This window comes from Micromys minutus, assembly GCF_963924665.1.
Source record: "Micromys minutus genome assembly, chromosome: 8".
NCBI classification, from domain to species: Eukaryota; Metazoa; Chordata; class Mammalia; order Rodentia; family Muridae; genus Micromys; species Micromys minutus.
In genome coordinates, this window is record NC_137977.1 from 11,815,567 (window position 1) to 11,834,811 (window position 19,245).

A 19,245-nucleotide genomic window follows, 5' to 3' on the forward strand; every position below is an offset into this window, starting at 1 on the left:
TAAAATCACTTACTATTAAAGAAACTATGTAGAAAAAATAATTTTAAACATGCACACCAAACATAGTGAATAAAACAAATTTCAGATCTGAATACATAAATTAATGCTAACACAAGTAACAGTGGCTTGTGGTGGGGGTGGGGTGGGCAGGAGCTAGGGAGTCAACTCCACAGCCTTCTGGGTAATCAACAGAGGCTGTATCTCCCAGCTACATTACAGCCCCAGGGGTTTACTTTTGACTTCAAGACTTACTACCGAGTTACAGTAATCAAGATAATGTATGTTACTGGCATAAGGCTAGACATGTAGGTAGAGTAGTCTTGAAAGTCGAGAACAAAAGGGGTTAAGTAGTTATAAGCTAATTATAAGCTAATTAATTTTCAGTAAGAGAGTCTGGACAAATGTTGATTGAGTAGTTTCTACAAAATTGGATGGGAAGACACCAGAGATGTGGCTCAGTGGTTAAGAATATTTGTTGTTTGCAAAGGACCTGGGTTTGACTCTTCTCCCCATGTGGTGACTCACAGCTGCCAAGTTCCAGGTGATCCAGTGTCTTCTGGCCTACTTGGACAGATGTATATTCAGTAAAACATCCCCCCCTAAATAAATAAATCACTTTAAATTTATGAATGATCCTGGGATAACGATCTATTCACATGCAGAACAATGAACCCTTTAACTTTACCCTATCTATCAAAAATTGATCATAAGCCTGAATGAAAAAACTGAAATCATAAAGCCTTTGGAAGAAAGCAGTGGGTGCTGATGTTCCTGACCTTGGGTTGGGCAGTGTAGGTGTGTCTGACCTTGGGTTGGGGTCTGACCTTGTGTTGGGCAGTATTGGTGTGGACCTTCACCCACCTTGGATGGGGCTGCTCTTTCTTAACCATAGCGAACAAAAGAGCACAAGTGTTGTGGGTCAAGTTGGATTAGTTCAAAGTTGAAAGCATGCACTTCAGGTGATACTGTCTGAAAGAATCCACACGAGGCAGGAAGTGTTTGAAGACCACGTGTCTGATAAGGGAACTGTGTCTGGAACATAGGACCCCACAGCTCAACAAAAGTGTACCTCAGTTTGAACAGGCAAAGGATTTGCAAAGAAGATCCCAAAGACTGTCTACAGTAGCCCAGAAGCACTTTAGGAACATGTTCAGTCCATTCGTGATTAGTGAAATCCACCTGAGGCACCAGCCGCACCCACTAGGACAGCGAGGATCAAATAGCAGATAGTAGTCAATGTGAAGTTGACTTTTTCCGTACAGTGCTGGTGAGAAAATAAGATGGTGTGCCTGCCTTTGAAAACAGATGGGCATCAGGGTGTTTATCACAGATGCACCACATGACTCAGCAGAGACTCCACCTTACAGCCAATGAAAGCATATGCCATGCAAGAACTTACAAATGTTCTTAGCAGCTTTACTCAATAGTCCCACATGGCCCAGATACCCACAGACAGGTGGATGGATTGATAAGATATCCTTAAATAGTGAACTATCCCCCATCTAATCTAAAAAGGATTAGAGGTCTGGTGAACCTTGAAAGGAAAAGAACCAAGCTCAGTGGTCACAAAGCCTGAGTCCCTTTAAGTGAAATCTGGGGAAAGGCAGATGTAGGAGGAAGCTAGAGGAACAGTCACCAGTCCGCCGGGGAGGGAGAACAGAGAGAGGCTGCCAGTGGCTGTGAAGTCTGTGTGTGCTTTTAAAACTCTGGAACTAGTGACCTGGTATTGGATTTCCGGTCCTGTGAATGTGAAACCCACTGACTAAATTGCACATTTAGAAAGGTTGAGTACATGAATTATATTGAATGCTTTTAAAAGGTGATTTTCTGTATGCCTTTTAAATTCAAAACTACAATGGAAAGAATAAAAAAGATTTTTTTTTTTTTAATTTTTGAAAGAGGGAAACAGCTATTCATTTCGCTTGGTTTGTTTTTGGGGGGTTGGTTTGGTTTGTGTTTTTAGAGGCAGGGTTTCTCTGTGTAGCCCTGGCTGGTTTGTGTTTTTTGAGGCAGGGTTTCTCTGTGTAGCCCTAGCTGGCTGAAACTTGTTCTATAGGCCAGACTGGTCTTGATCTCAGAGATCCGCCTGCCTCTGGTCGTAAAACACAGGCTCTATTAATACGAGCATAGTTTACATAAAACAGTAAATAAGACATTTAAGCTACACAATTCACAGTCTAAAATCACGCCTTTAAAAATAGAATAAGTGGAAGATGAATATAAATAAACAAAAATAAAGATATACTAAAAACATTCACTCTTATTTTTAACTTTTACTACCAAATATATTCATATTAATTGCAATAAGGCTTTCCAGTTGTACACCCAGATTGCTTGAATGTTACATGTTATGACAAAGAAAAATGACTTTCCTAGATGAAACAAATAAATAAATAAATAAAAGCCCCCAGTACATGCGCTAGGAAAGTAACCACAGTAGAGACGGGGTTCCTTATCCATCGGGGACCACATGTAGAAAAACCTGTCTCAGGTGGTGTCAAGACCTGGCTGACATCAGTTGGCGGTGTGGAACAAGCATTACAGAACGTAATCTTGGCAAGCTCATAGAGAAAACGTTGATAGAGTTTCTAGGGAAAACGTTGGATAGGTCAGCATCCTTGGAAAACCAAGGTCGGAGCTGAGGGAACCTCCTAGTGCCTGGGGAAGTGGCTGTTAGACCAGGATACTCCAACCTGCACGTCACGGTGCTCTAGACATATACTGCAGACACAATGATAAACCCCCTGTCTCCGCATTTCTCTCACTCCCTCCATTTGATGGGGACAGAAATGTGCACAGCATAGCCGGGGTCGTGGGCCTTCAACCATAGTCGAAAAGGAGGCTCACCTATATTCTGTGAGGTATGAGTCAGGGCCCTGCAGCATCTCCCCAGTAAGAATGTGGCTAAATGCAGAGAAGCCAAAAAAAAAAAAAAAAAAAAAAAAAAAGACAGATTCCTACTAGCATTTGGAATGACTAAAATTAGAACCATACTTTCTATCACAAACCAAAATAAATTCCACATGGATCCAGAATTCGAATGTAAAACTGGAGATCATAAAAGCACTTACAGAATCCATGCATGAATATTTATGGGATGTTGGTTGAGGGAACTTGCTAAGCATGATGTAAATACTAGAAAGCCATTAAAACCTTTGGTAGAGAATATTGAGTAACCCAGAAAATGGTCCCGGGTGTGGTAGGGTGCTTGCATAGCTCATACAGGCCCTGGGTTTGATTCTCAGCACCACAGAAACAAAAGTGTATGTGAAAATAGATATGATCGCATTCTAAAGGTGTTATCACATTTTAGTAAAAATAAATAAAATGTATAACCCTACCTCTGAAAAAATCAGAATGGCATATGTCGAAATACAAGCACAGGTTCGTTACCACTTGGTGATGGCTTATTAGAAATGGCGAAATGGTTTTTTTCTAACTGTCCTCACTGTACTGATCCCGCACCACCACCCTCTAAAATTATTGCTCGTTTTTAAATTTGAAAAGTGAAGGATTCAGATGGTTGGATGAGAATTTGTAGTGTCTGAGTCTTCAGAGGCAAATTTAATGGTAACCTCCAACAAAATGAGGACAACTTTGCAGATGGGATCAGAGAGACAGTGTCTCCCACGCCCACAGTGTGACTCCACCCCAGGGTGGGGCATGGACTTTGCTCCATCTGGTGGCACCTTTAAAAAGGATTAGCTCACTGAACCCCTCTCTGCAAACCTGATGTTCCCTCTTAGCTCCCCAGCATGGTGTTTTGGGTTTGGATTTGGTCTTGTTTTTTAAGAGAAGCCATCTGCTTCAGAAGAAATGCTTAATTCACGGCATTGGCATCTAAGGGAAAGCAGATGCCTCTGTTTCATTTCTTCATTGCCTTACCTGCAAAGGGGCTGCCCCAGCATTTCTGGTTCCACAGCCTTTAAATTTCTAGTGTTTGGTTCTTCTCTGGAACTCCATCTCAGCTGAGGATTTGGTATCAGACACAGTGGTACCCTAGCCAAAGGGGAGTCTCCCTCTTGGAAGACAAGGCCTCCAGAAGCCTTGATGGTAAATATGGGGGCCTGTTCATGGTCTGGAAAGACTAATCAATAGCATGTCATAGACTAATCAATAGCATGTCATAGAAATAGAGCGGGCGAGCGATTGTAGCCAGCAAAGAAAGGAAAACGTTGAACTGTCGTAGCACTTGATCCCGCTCTTGGCTTGCCATTGTTCTTGCTTTGAGACGGGACTCTACAGTTTCTCATGTAAGAGACAAGTAAATGACATCTTGCTGGAGGGTGGCGGGGTTCTAGCTGACCCCGGGGGCATGTTTCAATAGTTCTTCCTTGAGTTTAAAAGTAAAAACACTCTTGCTAAACAGACTCTCCCAGGGGGTCCCATTGACTGTTTCTGCACACTTCCCTCTCAGCTGTAAACAGCGTATGACTCTGAACATCTGCATTTTTCCGGAGATCCCTGGCTTCATCCTGTTCGCTCATGAGGGAAGCCTGTTGCTCTTGGGCTGGAATGAGGTTGGCATGCAGCTGCTTCTGCTCTTAGAAGACTCAGCGATACAGTTTCCAGCCAAGTTACTTTGCCGGATGGCTATAAAACAGCATGAGCATCTGTATTTGGGCCACACATCCCGTGAGAGCCTGTGTCCCGCTCCCATGATTACATGTTCTGTGCGACTTTGCTGACAGGGATCGGGATACTAGCTAGATGGAAGGGCAAGCATGTGTCCCTTTCCTCTGACAGACACAGCAGGAATTGTTCTTAACACAGCTGCTTTGGCATTGTGGAGGATGTTGGTCATGGGAACTGAAGACACAGTGGCCCTGACAAAGTGACGGCTGCTGTACTGTTGAGACGTGGCCTCTTCCCTCTGGTATCCAACTCCTGCTGTGCACAGGTGTGATGGTAAAGGGACGTGTGTGCAGGAGGCTGTGCTCTGTAACACGGGATAACACGGTGTAACATGGTGCCTAAACTCATGACAGCCACCCCATCTGAGCACAGCCAGACTTATCAGCCCCTCTCTTGCCTCTTTCTAGGAGCAGCCTATTGCCAGTTCATGGACATGCTCTTCCCGGGCTGTATTAGTTTGAAGAAAGTAAAATTCCAAGCAAAGTTGGAACATGAATATATTCACAATTTTAAGCTTCTGCAAGCCTCCTTTAAACGGATGAATGTTGATAAGGTAAGACGTTTGTTCACACCCCTGTCGTGCCCTTTTAAAATTGCTTTTAATATTTCATTATTCTTGAATTGTGTGTGTGTGCGTTCATATGCGGGTCTGTATGTGTAAGTGCAGTGCCTGCAAAGCCCTTAAGAGGGTGTGGGATTCCCTAAGAGTCAGTTCCCCGTGACTGAGAGCCATCCCATGTGGGTGCTGGGAATTGAACCCAGTCCTTTGAAAGAGCACTAGATGCCTTAGCCATCTCTCCTGCACCCTTAAATGCTTGGTAATCAAAAATGAAGTCTAAGAACACCTCCATAGGAGGGGCAGGAGGAAACCTGTACGTGTGTAAACGACAGCTCTGAGTTCCCTATGCACGGGAGGTTCTAGTTTGAAGAAATCCTTAATCCTGCAGCCATTAGACAAACCTCTTAGCAGGAGTTCTAAATGTTTCAGCCCATTGTTAGCTCCTCGGTGTTGCAAAAAGAAAAGCTTTTATGTTCACCAGATGCCTCTGGGGTTCTTTGGATATTTTGTTCCTTTGGAAAAACAACTTGTTTACAGGGTGGCCCATCGTGGGTATGAATCTCAGTTTCAAGACTGAAGCAAGTAATTTACATTTTCTAACTGTCTAAACAGGCTACTCTGTAGAACAGGACTAGGACCCTCCTTCCTGTGGTTAAGGTACCAAGGAGATAGATGCAGGCAACAGTGGCCTGCATAGCGCATCCCTTAGACTCCAGCCTTCATGAATGTTGCTTTTCTCCTTCAAAGTATAATTTTTGCCCTAGAGTGACACAGATGGAAATCTTTTGTGCCTGCTTCCTACACGGCTAAGATACACTGGTCTCTCCGGGAGTGCTGGCTGCTGTCCAGATGTTCACTTACTAATATGTGTTCATTACTTAGAGTTTCTCTCATAAAGACTATGACTGGCTGTATCTCTTCGAATGAGTTAGCATAACAAGGCATGAATTGTAAACAAGGGGAAAGAGATAAACCAGCAGAGAAGAAACATAACTCTTTGAAAAACACATATTAATAAAAGAAATAAACATGCCGCAGGATAAAAATCAGATACGAGGTCATAAGAGATGAAGGCTAGAGGAAAGTTTACTAATTCAGGAGTTCAGTGCTTCCCTAAGCAAGAGGCATTCTAACCAGGATGTCAAGAAAATCTGGCAGCTGCTTTTCTCAGAATACGTATTTTATATTGTAACATTCTTAGCCAGCCAGGGTAGTTCCAGATGCTCTGAAGTCTGAGGCAGGAGGATTGCTCAGGTTTAGAGTTTGAGAACATCTTGGACAATACATGTGAGACTGATATTTCAAAATCAAAAAGAAAAGAAACAGAAAATGTTTCTCTGGAAAATCTTAGCTTTCATTCCTTTCAGCTGTGTCTCATTTCCAGGTAGCCCTTTCCTGGCACATCCAGCTGTGCAGGCCCTCCTTACTTTTAGGAAAACACCTTTTTTCTTTCCCTTTTAAATCCATTCTTGTACATCCAAAAGGAGAAACACCCATCTGTAGGTTTCTGCCTGGGACTTGCCGTTTGTGCATCTTCTAAGTGGACACACAGAAGAGCTGAGAATGCTGAAAAACAAGTTTGCAGTGGGAGGAGACTGGCCTCCCAGCCTGTCAGCCCCACTAGCAACAAGATGCCAGCACAGGATTGTCAGATCCCTAGAGACACAGTATCATGTACCCATCATGTCTGCTACATGTCACCCCCCCCCCCCCGAAACCAGGAATGCAGAATTAAGTCGAGAAGTAAGAGCTGCCACACAGCACCATCATGTAAAGTTCCCACTTGGAGGCAGCACATTGCTCAGCTGCCCGTGAAGGACAGCGCTGCAGGCCTCCTACCATTTACCAGTCAGACGCTTCACAAGCGTCAGCGGTGATGAAGGACACGGGGAAGTTAGGGAAGTGTGAATGGGGCAGGAATCCTTCCATCAGGGGTCAAGGGAAGTGACAGGAGGGGACACAGCAGCACCAGGACCAGGTGCAGCTTGGTGGAAAATGTCCCTTCCACATCTGCACTTAAACATTTTTGGAAAATATATTACTGATGACTTAGCTGAACACGAAGCCTGGGTGCTTCCCTTGATTTTTTTTTTTTTCAAGTTATGATTGATTCTGCTCAAATTTATGGCCTCTTTTCTCATTAATGGTTGCTCATGGTTTCAGGAAGAACCATGCTAGCTTCCAAAGGGGGGAAGAAAGGAACACCAGCTCGGCTCACTACCCAGAGCTAGTAAAGTCATGAATCATGGAGGGAAACCCACAGCCCGTTTTCCTTTTAGCCCTGTGGGCATTTATGACTGTCAATGGCATATGGCTTCCAAGGCGGCAAGGACTTGTTGCAGGGTTAGTCCCTTCTATTTCCATTCATGCAGTCCTTCTACAAACCTCTGGCTTCTGTCTGAATCACACACATGCACATTTGCAACCTGACTTAGCTCATCGCGCTCTGAGAGTTCCCATACAGTGGCTCCCAGTGATGGAGGAAGTAAAATCTAGTAATCGCACAATGTGTGTGGGAAACATGGTACCATTCCATTTCCTTTAATTAAAGAAAAAATGTGACCCACTGAATTACAGCTCGGTAGTCAAGTCCCTCCCGTGTCCTTTGTCATAATTCCCGCGGTTCCTGTGAGAGTTAGCAGGGGTCCTGGCTGTCTTTGAGTTGTAGGGAAAGCCTACTCTGAGAAGCTGAGCTTCCTGCCTCTGTAGCTGATGTGCATGTCATGAGCCTTCTTTCTATGCTTCCATGACCTTCTTAATGAGCATCTTCCTCTCTGTCTCTGCACTCCCATGAGCCCTAGCTGTGCTCCTGGGTTGCTCATTCCTGGGTCCTGTACTGTGTTAGTTGGGATGCTCAGCTACATTTTAATGAGCTGTGTTCCACATGTCCCATTAGCATAGTATCTGTTTTACTGACCTGCCCCTGGTTCATATACTGTAGCTGGTAGCTGTATTCCTTATAAGAGTTTATCTCAATACAACTGGGCCAAGAAATAGGAATACACTTCAACTTGGAATCAGTACACCATCTCAGGCCTGATATCTTGTGGGGAGATTGCATAACTATACATATCCTATACATGAGGTAAGTCCTCTATTTGTGGTTTGTTGTTTTCTGGTTTTGTTTCTTGGCTTTTTTAAGATTACTAGGTAGCTCAGTTTGCTCTCAAACGCATACTCCTGCCGTAGTCTTTCAAGTGCTGAGATTACAGGCATGTGCTACCACCAGATGCAGCAGGTCACACACACACACACACACACACACACACACACACACACACACACACACACACACACACGTCTTGAAGGCTAAAGCTATTCCTTCTCAGTTGTTCAGGGAATATTCAGTTTTGCAGGATCATCCACTCTGGAGCTCTTGGGTTGGTGGTGATTATGGTTTTGTTCCTTTGTTCGTTGTTTTGTTTTTACCAAGTCTTTAACTAGTTAAAAGTTGTGTTGATTGTAGACTTCCCTGCTGAGAAGACAGGGAACAATCGGAGGTCAGTAATTGCAGGCCCCGGGGCTGGAGAGGTTGGGAGCACCTGCTACTCTCACTGCAGCTCTGGTTCAGTTCCCAGCCCCAATAGCTGACGGCTACTGAGGATTCGATCCAGTGACCTCTTTTGGCCTCAGCAGGCACTGTACACACATGGTGCCCATACAAGCGCATGAACCAAGATAAACAAAACTTTAAATGTTTTTGCTTACAAAAGAATTGCAAGCAAGCAATTCTTTGGATACCATCGGATAAAACTCCAAGCTCACCTGAGGTTCGTGACTCATGTGGTGACCTGACATTGCAGGTAATCCCCGTGGAGAAGCTGGTGAAGGGGCGTTTCCAAGACAACCTGGATTTTATTCAGTGGTTTAAGAAATTCTACGATGCTAACTATGATGGGAAGGAGTATGATCCTGTTGAGGCTCGACAAGGGCAAGATGCCATTCCTCCCCCTGACCCTGGGGAACAGATCTTCAACCTGCCCAAGAAGTCTCACCATGCAAACTCCCCTACAGCAGGTACGTCACAGGGACATCTGTACTTCTTCTCATAGGAAACGGCTCCACCTCTAAGTGCTTCAGTCTGTGCTTGTGACTGACAGTGCTTTCATGCCTTTGGGTGCTTTTCAGTATTGTCTGTGTAACCATGCGGATCTCTCACGACCCATTTGCCATGAGTCTAGTGATCTGGGTTTCAGATATTAAAGAGGCACAGCCATGCCTGTTACTACCCTGAGGACAGATTCCTTTTCTCTCTTAATTTTCCTGAAAATTTTTGTTTGTTTGTTTAGATTTAGAGCAAAATATTTTAGTGCTTAATTGCCAGAATGGCAGATCATAGGACTTGACATACTGCTAAGTGTGGGTCATTTTATAGAGATGCTCAAAGGAAATCAGTGAGAGGTTTGTATGTTACTGTAGACACTTCATTTATCATGAGTCCTTATCCTCAAAATTGAGATTACATACTTTTAGGAGTATTTTAACTTTTGTGGATAAAAAAAAAAAAAAAAGCTCTAAAATATTTTAGAAATATCCTTGCCATACACAACCAGTCTTACCACAAGGCTTGTGTTCTTGTGTAGTAAGGCCATTGTTATACACACTGGTTGTGTGCTAGACTGTCAGCAGTGACACACTCAAAACATTCCACCACAAATGCACAGCCCACTATTCGGACCTATTACAGATTTTTCTTTTATTTCCACCCATTCTATTACAGTCAGTATGGATTAGATATGGCTAATTGTAAGTATCGGTAAGTTTTATCTTTCCTACTCCCTTTTTTTTTTCTATCTGTATTCATGGCTATATTCCAGGTAGTCGGTATCCCTTGGAAATCTGACAACTTCAAAAGATTTTTGACATAATATGTTTTTAAAGATATTGTTGGAGGTGACAGCATCGATGTGTATACTTGCCCAGTCTGCTAGACGAGGTCTCAGTGTGCAAGGAGAAGAAAAAGAATACATATCTCTGAGAGATACTTGGGGAGTAACTGGATTGGGCTTTGGTAATGGGTGGGTCCTGCAGCGAGCAAGCCAGCTGCCAAGTGTGACTTCCTGGCTTGTCTCCCACACTTGGAAGGATGAGGTTATCATTTAGTAAGCGCTGAAAGAGAGCTAGAGTTGAGAAGACATGGTGTTTATTTTAACATACTGAGTTTCAGGTTTCTTTTTGCATCCAAAAGATGATCTAAGTAAGCATTGTGTGTGTGTGTGTGTGTGTGTGTTTATGCGTACACTCGCATGCACGCACAGGCACACAAGCAGGCAGTGCACATTTGTGATTGTTGCGTCCATTGAAGCTGGAAGAGAATACATACAGAAAGATAAGGGGAGGGTGCCTTTAGGAATTCCTAACAATTGCCGAGTAAAGGAGAAACGTCCATGGAATGCAGAGAAAATGCCAAAAAGATGGGAAGAGGCTAAGGAGTGGCTCTCAGGGAAGCAGGAGGAGACAGAATGACGTGGTTCTAACTCTCCTGAGGAGTCCGTAAAGCAAGGCCTGGAGAGGTTTGTTGGATCTCTCCGCTTGAAAATCATCTGTGGAGCGTTGAAACGAGGCCTGGCTTGGGGAGTGAGTTGGACAAAAGGCTCTGCTTTGGTCTCCAAGGCCCGGTTTGGAATGAGTGAGCCTCCGTGGAACAACACTGATCTTTTCTAGTCAGACACATGTGAAAGGAGGGAGCTGTTTAAAAAGGATGAACATAGACAAGGAAGTCAAGAGAATTCAGGTCATTAGTTGTGTGGACAGACCTAGAACATTCTTCTGTCTTTCACAATCATACTGTGACCTTAATTCTTTTGCTTCAGCTCCAGCACTTGCCGTCCAAGCAGAACTGCAGTCTGTTGCCTTGTCCCCATTTTCCAAGAATTCCCTCATCTGTGTCTCACAGAACAAACAGTAGGAAGTTTCTAGAAAGAGGGTCATGAATATTAATTGCAGAAATATGATATAGAGGGAAACTTGAAAATAGTATGTAGAGAGCTGACTCCTACAGTGTGATTAATAATCGTTCAGGACGTGAGATGCTGAGCCCTGGAGTCTGCAAGGTAGCCACTGAGCAAGGCCAGAAGGGTGTGGACTCGAGGGGGGAACAGAGGCAACCTTTAACAACCTTGTCAAGGAAACAATCGAGGAAAATAATGAGTTGTCAGGGAGAGAAGCTGGAGGAGGGACAGGACAATGGTACTGTTTCCTGTTTGTTTAAAGGACAAGACAGGCTTGTAAGGTAGAGGAGAATCTCTGGTGAGCCAGGGGTGAGGAGAAGAGGAGAGCTTAGAGGACCCTGACCCTGACCATGAAGGAGACGCTGAGGTCAAGGTCTTAAGTGGGGAGTTAATGGGAAAGGGATGATGTATTTTTCTGGAGCAGAAGCAAAGGAAGAGGCTGGATGAAAATAAGCCCTGGGGAGATTGGGAGGCCAAAGGTCATGCAGGTCCAGCTGGACACCTGCTTCAGTGAGCTTCCTCAGAGTCTGAGAGCTGAGTAGAGCGGTACTGATGGTGTGACCTCCTGGGGCTGGATTGACCGGGAGGCCTGTGAAGTGAGAGGAACTCGGGCAAGAACCCAGGCAAGCTGCTGCTCTTTCCTCCTTAACGTGGGCCTCTGTGGCTGTTACTAGTGGACAGGTTGGCTTTGAAACCAGCTGCATTTCTTTAATTCTAGTAAGAAACCTCAGGATATTTTTTTCCACGATTGTAACTTTTCTTTATTTTTCTTTTTTTTTTTATCCTTTTAACGCTTCCACTCTTTGACCTCGAAGTAGAGTACACTGGCCAGCCCTCTCACGGAAGCCACAGAGGGCCTTGTCCTTTTCGATGAAATGCCACAAACCTGAGAAAGAACTCATCTTCTCGGGTGATAAAACATAGGAAACATTGAAATCAACAGTTAATAAATTTGATTTTTTTTTTTAATGTCCCAGAAGGCAGTAGTTTCTGATGCTGCTGCTCCCATGCCTTGATGGTATTTACTTTGTTGCTATGACTTGGAGAGAAATGGTATTTTCAGGAATGCAAATTAATCACCCCTCTTTATTCAAATGTGTCCTGAATATTAGACACTGTGGAGCCATAAAACTTTACGGGAGAAAAATTACCACAAGACATACATCACATGCGGGACACAGTTTTTTCAGGACCACAGTTGGAGAAAGACCCCTAGAAATGCACAAGGTCTTGACATTTCTCCAAGTTCTGCATTCAGACATTGGGAACCAGGCCAAAAAAATGTAAATCAGAATGTTTCCCGAAAGTCAGGAGAGGTGCTATAAACCTATAAATAGAGCCCTGTGTTTTAGTCAAGGTTCCTAGGGACTTTCAGAATCCGTTCCTCTTTGACCAAGATGTATATTATTGGAAATGAGACTTTGATATTGAGAGCATCATTTTATTACAGGAATAAGTTCCCGGCACATGACCTAATACAGTATGTGTAGGTGCCAAAACAGACAGCACTGAAAGGTTTAAGAGTCTTAAGCTGGGAAGTTTGTCAGAGTCCAGTAGCCTGGCCTTCTGTTTCAGACCCACTGCTATGAGTTTGGATGTGACATGGTAGACTCAGGGTTCTCTTAGAATTCTCTGCTCAGAACTCTGACCCTAATCTATTTAATGTGGTCTTGATGTAAATGGTATGAGTTGTCCTTCATCCAAGACCACAAATGCTACCCCCCCATCCTGTTTTCAACTAGATAAGCCATTACATGTTTCCATGGATACAGACAATCTCAAAGAGATGAAGGTTTCAATATGAAAACAGAATGATAGCTTTGTATTACTGACCTAGAACCAGATTTTTTATTATCTACATCTGTGGAAACACATAATGGCTTGTCTAGTCGAAAACAGGATGGGAGGGTAGCATTTCGGAATACTTGATTTTTTTTGCACTTGGTGAATCTCTCCTCAGATATGCCTTGGGCTGATTTAACTTGTGTGCCTGGCAGCTTCAAAGCATCTCGTGTGAGTGACAAAGGGACCAGATGAGAGTGGGAAGTGATGTGGAAGGTATTGTCCATTTAAGAATAATAGAGAGGACCCTGTTTGTGCTAACAAGGACGGGAAATCCTACTTCTGCAGTGTGGACTTCTGCAGTGTGCTGTGTGGACCAGAGAAGGTTTCCTGTAGAAAATCGATGCTCTCTGCACATTTGGTGCATCCCTTTTGAGAGTGAGCTAAATTTCTCTGCCACTTCAAATCAGATAAAAGCTTTTCTCCTACAGCCTTAAAGAACCATAAAGCCGGTTGGTGTCTGTGGGCCATTTACCTCCACTATAGTCAACTTTCTATAAACAGGCTTCATGTTGGGGTGAATAGCTGCTGAGTAACATCAGTCTGACTGAGCTCTGAGGAGTCCTGTTGTCACAGTCTTTAACCTGCTGCCTGCGGCCGTGCGTTTAAATGCACATGTCACAGTGATGGCTGTCTTTTAGGTGTCAGCATCCTTGTGAATCGTGATATTTGTAAGTGTAGTTGCCCTGATCCAACCTGCAATTCCATAGCTGTCTAGAGAAATAGGCTTTATGTGTGAAGACTTACAATACTTAAAAGGAAATTCAGCATTATGGTTTCTATAGCAACGGCAGCTCAGACACATTGTAGATTCACATACGCTAATGTATTTAAATCAGACTCCCAAATATAAATATAGTTAGATAGATTTAGAGTTGCTATGGGAATTGAGCTTTCTTTCTCCCTTCAAGATCAGTACATCAGCCTTAAAATCAGGCGAGGAAGAAATGCTAGTGGTTCCAAAACAGAATGTCAACTGGGTGTCTAAATAGTCTTCATTAAATCCCTAAATGTAGATTTCAGTAAATCCTAATAGTATTTTTTAAAAACTGTATTGAACATTGAATATCCCCATTCAGTTGCTCCTAGCTGTTGGGTGGAGTTTTAAAATGTGACTGCCTCTCCATCTGTCTGCTGAGCAATGCAGGCACTGCTCGAACATCTGAAACCTAGGTAGAGATCATCTCTTCACCTTCCTTAGGGAAAGAAAAGCTGCTCTACTTCTCTGTGTTTTTATGTTAATATTGTTGCTTAAGAAACATAGAACTGGAGATGGCTCAGTGGTTAAGAGCACTGACTGCTCTTCCAGAGGTCCTGAGTTCAAGTCCCAGCAACCACATGGTGGCTCAGAACCATCTGTGATGGGATGTGATACCCTCTTCTGGTGTGTCTGAAGACAGCTTTAGTGTACTCACACACACACACACACACACACACACACACACACACACGTATGTATGTATGTTTGTATGTATGTATAGATAATCTTTAAAAGAAAAAAGAAACGTAGTGCCAAGTGTGGTGATGCATGCCTTTAATCCCAGCACTTGGGAGGCAGAGGCAGGCAGATCTCTGTGAATTTGAGGCCAGTTTGGTCTACAGACTGAGTTCCAGGACAGCCAGAAAGAGGGGGTTGGGGTAGAAAAGAAGGTTTTGAAATATAATAATCACAGGTTTTTTTATGGTGGTGGTGATTTTGTTTCTGGTTTGTTTTGCTTTGTTGCCTTGGTTTTATAGTTCAGAATGTTTCCCTTTTAAAGTACCACATATATTTGAAAAGAATATATCTCTTCAGTGCTTTGCAAATATGTAAAACCAAGAAGTTTGACAGTGTGCACTTCAGATTCTCCATAGTTTATGGGAGGGGCTTGTCTATCCCAAATAACTGTTGCAGAAATAATTCTTAGTCTTCCCACATTGGTTGTGAAATTGTCTGTGCCTTCTTAAGTCTGGCTTTGATTTCTGTTTTTGAAGAGTCTTTTACTAGTACATGCATACATATTTATGATTAAGTCATCCAATTGAATTCAACTTACATTTTTGAAACTACTCTTTGTCTTAAGAACAAGGATAAGGACGATATAGCCATTGCTGCTCTTTTATATTTATGGTTTGAATGTGTCTTTTTAATTTAATTTTTACTGTATGAGTACTCGGCTGTATATACATCTATCTGCCTGAAGGGGGCATCACATTCCCCTGTAGGTGGTCGTGAGCCAGCATGTGGTTGCTGGGAATTTGAACTCAGGACTTCTGGAAGAGCAGCCAGTGCTCTTAGCCACTGAGCCATCTCTCCAGCCCCAAGTTTGAATGGTTTTTAATGAGGTAAATATCTTTATGATTTAAATACCCACCTATCTTCATCTTTATAGGTGAAACGTGTCTTTTGCATCATATAGTTGGGCCCTGCCTTTAACTCACTTTGGTGATCACTGTCTTTTTTAGAGTGATTAGCCCATCTGTATTTACTGTGACTAGTGGCTTTTCTTGATTTAGACGTACCCAATTATTACTGGTTTCCTGCTTATTTCTCTGTTACTAAAAAGTTTAGTGTTTCTGCTTTACCATTCTCAGCCTCTTCATTTCTGAACGTTTGAGTTCCGTACATATCCTTTAAGCTGAAAACCCCTATCTTATAGTGACAGTAAAACACCGAAGCTTTCCTCGTTCTGCTGAGGTCTTTATCATGATCGTTCCTAGTGTTTGCACTAGCGGAGCGCTTCAGCCCCTCTAGTACTAATACTCATGTGGGCACGACTTGGACACCCTTTCCCAAGCTTTTCTCCTTAAGTTTGATTTTCTGTTTTGCCTGCGATGCCTCACCGTGATGAATTTGGAGTTCTTTACCTCCCCTGGCTAAGTCATGAGGCTTGTAAGTATCTTGTAAATAGTAGTGTTTCACAGCCATTGCATACCATAGCTGGCGTGTGATAAGACACACCTATATTGCTAAGCTGCACGGGGTTACCCCTTAGCTGTGCAAAGGCCCAGCTCGGATACTTAAATTCCTGGAGGGAACCCCCTACTCTCTATTAAGAAAGAAGTATCAGCAAGGTCTTCCCATCAGAGATGAGGAAGAGATACCACCAGGTATTGGGATACTGTCTTCTCAAAAACTAACCTTGCCTACATTTCTCTACTGATGTGTTTGAGCTGCTATAGTTACGTAGCATAAATTCATCTTTCAAACAACAGAGATGCATTTCTTGCAAAGAAGAGGGTCAGCGAGTTCAAAAGCAAGGTGCTAGGAGACTCTGTCTGGTAAGTGTTTCCCACAAACACTGTTCATAGACGATGCTTTCCACTGTGTCCTGAGGTGAATCAGTGGTTCTCAAGACAAACTCTCTTGAGCCTTTTTTCTAAGAATGCTGCTTGCATTCCTTTTGTCCTCATGACTTCCACAAGCAGGCTATCACAGCATGCCTGTGAACCCATTTTCATTATTGACATCTTTCTTAATCATCTAGTATGTTGGACAAAGTAAAAAGCAGAGAGAGAGAGAGAAAATATATATTGTGTGTATGCAAATGTGTATGTGATGTGCATGTATGCATGTGTGTGAAAAATATAAACTTGTATTGAAAAATAAAAATGTATATATGTGTGTAGGTGACTATATATATTATGTGCATATAAGTGTGCATGTGTATTGTGTATATGAATCATATTCAGTCTCATGGTCCTGAGGTATTGCTGAGACACTGTAAGGGATCCCGAGGGTACAAAGTGATCCCAACAAGACCCCTATGTTAAGAGGAGTTGCTGTCATGGGAGGAAACTGAGAATGTGCTTGCTCCAGAAGTATTTTGAGGAAGCCCACCTGAACTGGCTGTCCAGCATCTACAAGGGTTTTCTGGGAAAAGAAAGCCTCAGCCAAGGTTTTAAGGATGAGTAGGTAAGCCAGATGAGAGGCGTGGCCAAGAGCATTCCAGACAGAACAGAATGTTGAGGTCCCAGGAGAATGTGTTCAGCTCAGTGAAGGGCATTTTGTTTTGTTTGAATGTTTTGAGCCATGAGGCTATAGACATAAACAGGTCCCTTGTTCCTGCTTTCAGAAATAAATAAATATGTCAAAGTTGCCACCTTAAAACAGCAAAGGTGGTGTCTCACAGTGCAACCCAGCTCAGCTGGGTTCTCTGATCCCGGAACCCAATTCCCACAGGGATAGGATCTCTTCAGCGGCTCACCCGGAAAGTCATGTACTGTTGTTTCTTGAACCCATGGGGCTGAGTCTCCCTGGGTTCTTTCCTTAGGCCACTCTTTGCCTGGTTTCAAATCACTTGCACCTCTCCAGTGTGAGCCTTTCCAATAAAATGCTCACTCAGCAATTGCTACTTCGAGAGCAGGAGGAAACCTGCCCGGTGTGTGTGCTAGCAAGAGTCCTAACATAGCGACAGAACAGCGAGTGCACCTTCCCGTCGCCTTTGTCAAAATCTCCTTGTCCCCACCACCACCACGATCTAGGGTGAATCAGAGATCACGGGAATGGGTGTCATGTTCAGAACTGTTTGTCAAAGATGATTACAGAGTTTGTACTTTTATAAATGGGGTCTGTTGGGAGCGATTGGAAGGCTGAAGCAGTATTTTCTCTGCCTTATAAGAGCATACACAGGAGGGACATGCTCACATATAAGCTCACAACCTCAGCACTAGCTCTGACTGCGGAGAAGAGAAAATAGGCGGCGGCGGTTGCAGTGTGTGCTGTGAAGGCTTTGGGGAGTGTAGTCACCACAGCACAGTGATTAGTGGGATCCGGGAAGTGAAGGGAAAGGCAGGGTTGGGAACTGTTAATGCGCATGCACGCACGCATGGTTGGCTTGGTAGGGGGGTTGGTGGAAGCCGCAAACCCTGGTACAGAAGCCAGATTCGATAAGTAAAAGAGACTGGGTAGATGGAGTGTGCTCTGGTCATCCTCTCCCGTCCTGGGCTCTGACACTTCTGGGAAGTCCAGACAAGATTGTGTTATTGGAACACAACAGGCTTGCCACACCATCAGAGAAGGGACCTTGCATGTCAACAGGCACTCAGACTGAAATTGAAGGCAGCACGTCTGAAGTAATTAAGTGCAGAGGTACCCCAGAAATGGCCACGTCACTTCATAGGCTTCCTTCTTAAATGAGCACTGCATGCCAGAAGTACAGTGGAGCCTTGATGGTGTTGCCATGGCAACGCCTGTGTGCCTTTATTCTCTGTGGGCTGGCTCCAGCAGCCACTCCCTTCCCCGCTACTGCGGAAGACAGGCAAGGGGCTGCTTCTGTCCATTAGTGTTGGGATAGGATGTGGGAACCATTCACTGGGTAAAAGAATTCTCCTTGTTTCTATTTCTCTGAGGGCAATTGAAAAGTACAAATTTTAACCGGGATGGAGATTGGTTTGGGCACGTAATATGTTTGAAAGCTGGATTAATCTTCTACCAAGGTGTGAGAAGCATGGAAAGTCAGCAGTGCATTGCAAAATATACACTCCTCAGTGAAACAGCAATTTAAAAGTTATGATTTCAGAATCCTGAGCCATTTCAAGACATGAAGCGCTTCCTTGCCTTTTTCCCTCTGTGAGAAATTCTCTGAAACCAAAGTGACTCAAGCAGAGTCTGGAAAATACTGGAGAATCACATGATGCCTAAAAATAAGCACATCATCGCCGGCAGGGACCAAGCGGGGCAGCAGAGACGGTATGTCAGGACTCCCGCTCGGGCATGCTCTGTGAGCTCAGCCTCTGCCCATCCATCCCAGGGGCTGCCTTTGTGCAGGCTAGTCAGCTGGGGGAGGGGTCCTGAGGGGTCCTCCAGCACTGCTTATTCTGCTGTGACAGCCACACCCTCAGCTCCTTTGTGGAGCCTCTATAGTAGGGTCTTTCAGGGCAGAGGCTTTATCACATTGTGTAATGACCCCAGAGCAGTGACTGGGCGTGGCTGACTCCCAGGCCTGCCGCTGCCTGGCTTCCCTTTGGCTCTGCCTTTGGACTCAATAGCACATGATATCCATCTGACAATGTTGCCTTTCTTTTTCTCCTGTTAACATTAACATTACACAAAATATAGACTGTGTAAAGGTGGGCATCTGGCGGTGCAGTAAATAGTGTAGAATAAGGTGTATAAACTACAACAGCTCAGACACTGTCCAAAGCAACATCTGTGGTGAATGTCCCGAGAAGAATGAAGGCAGTGGCTTCTTACTGGCCCTTTGTGGGTCCATTCTGTCTTGAGAGCAGAGTAGGGACCTTTGAAGACTGGCATTAGGACATGCCCCTCTGCCCAGG

At 43.9% G+C, this 19,245-nt stretch overlaps 1 protein-coding gene across 3 annotated transcripts in view; it reads left to right on the plus strand.

The window, feature by feature from the left end:
- MAPRE2 (microtubule associated protein RP/EB family member 2) overlaps window positions 1–19,245 on the plus strand; it is a 124,874-nt gene that overhangs the window by 84,933 nt on the left and 20,696 nt on the right. For all 3 annotated transcript variants that reach the window (XM_080920194.1, XM_080920193.1, XM_080920195.1), the window contains 2 exons: window positions 5,043–5,188; window positions 8,998–9,211. In XM_080920194.1, the coding sequence (XP_080776320.1) occupies window positions 5,043–5,188; window positions 8,998–9,211 (360 nt within the window). The remainder of the gene's footprint in view (window positions 1–5,042; window positions 5,189–8,997; window positions 9,212–19,245) is intronic.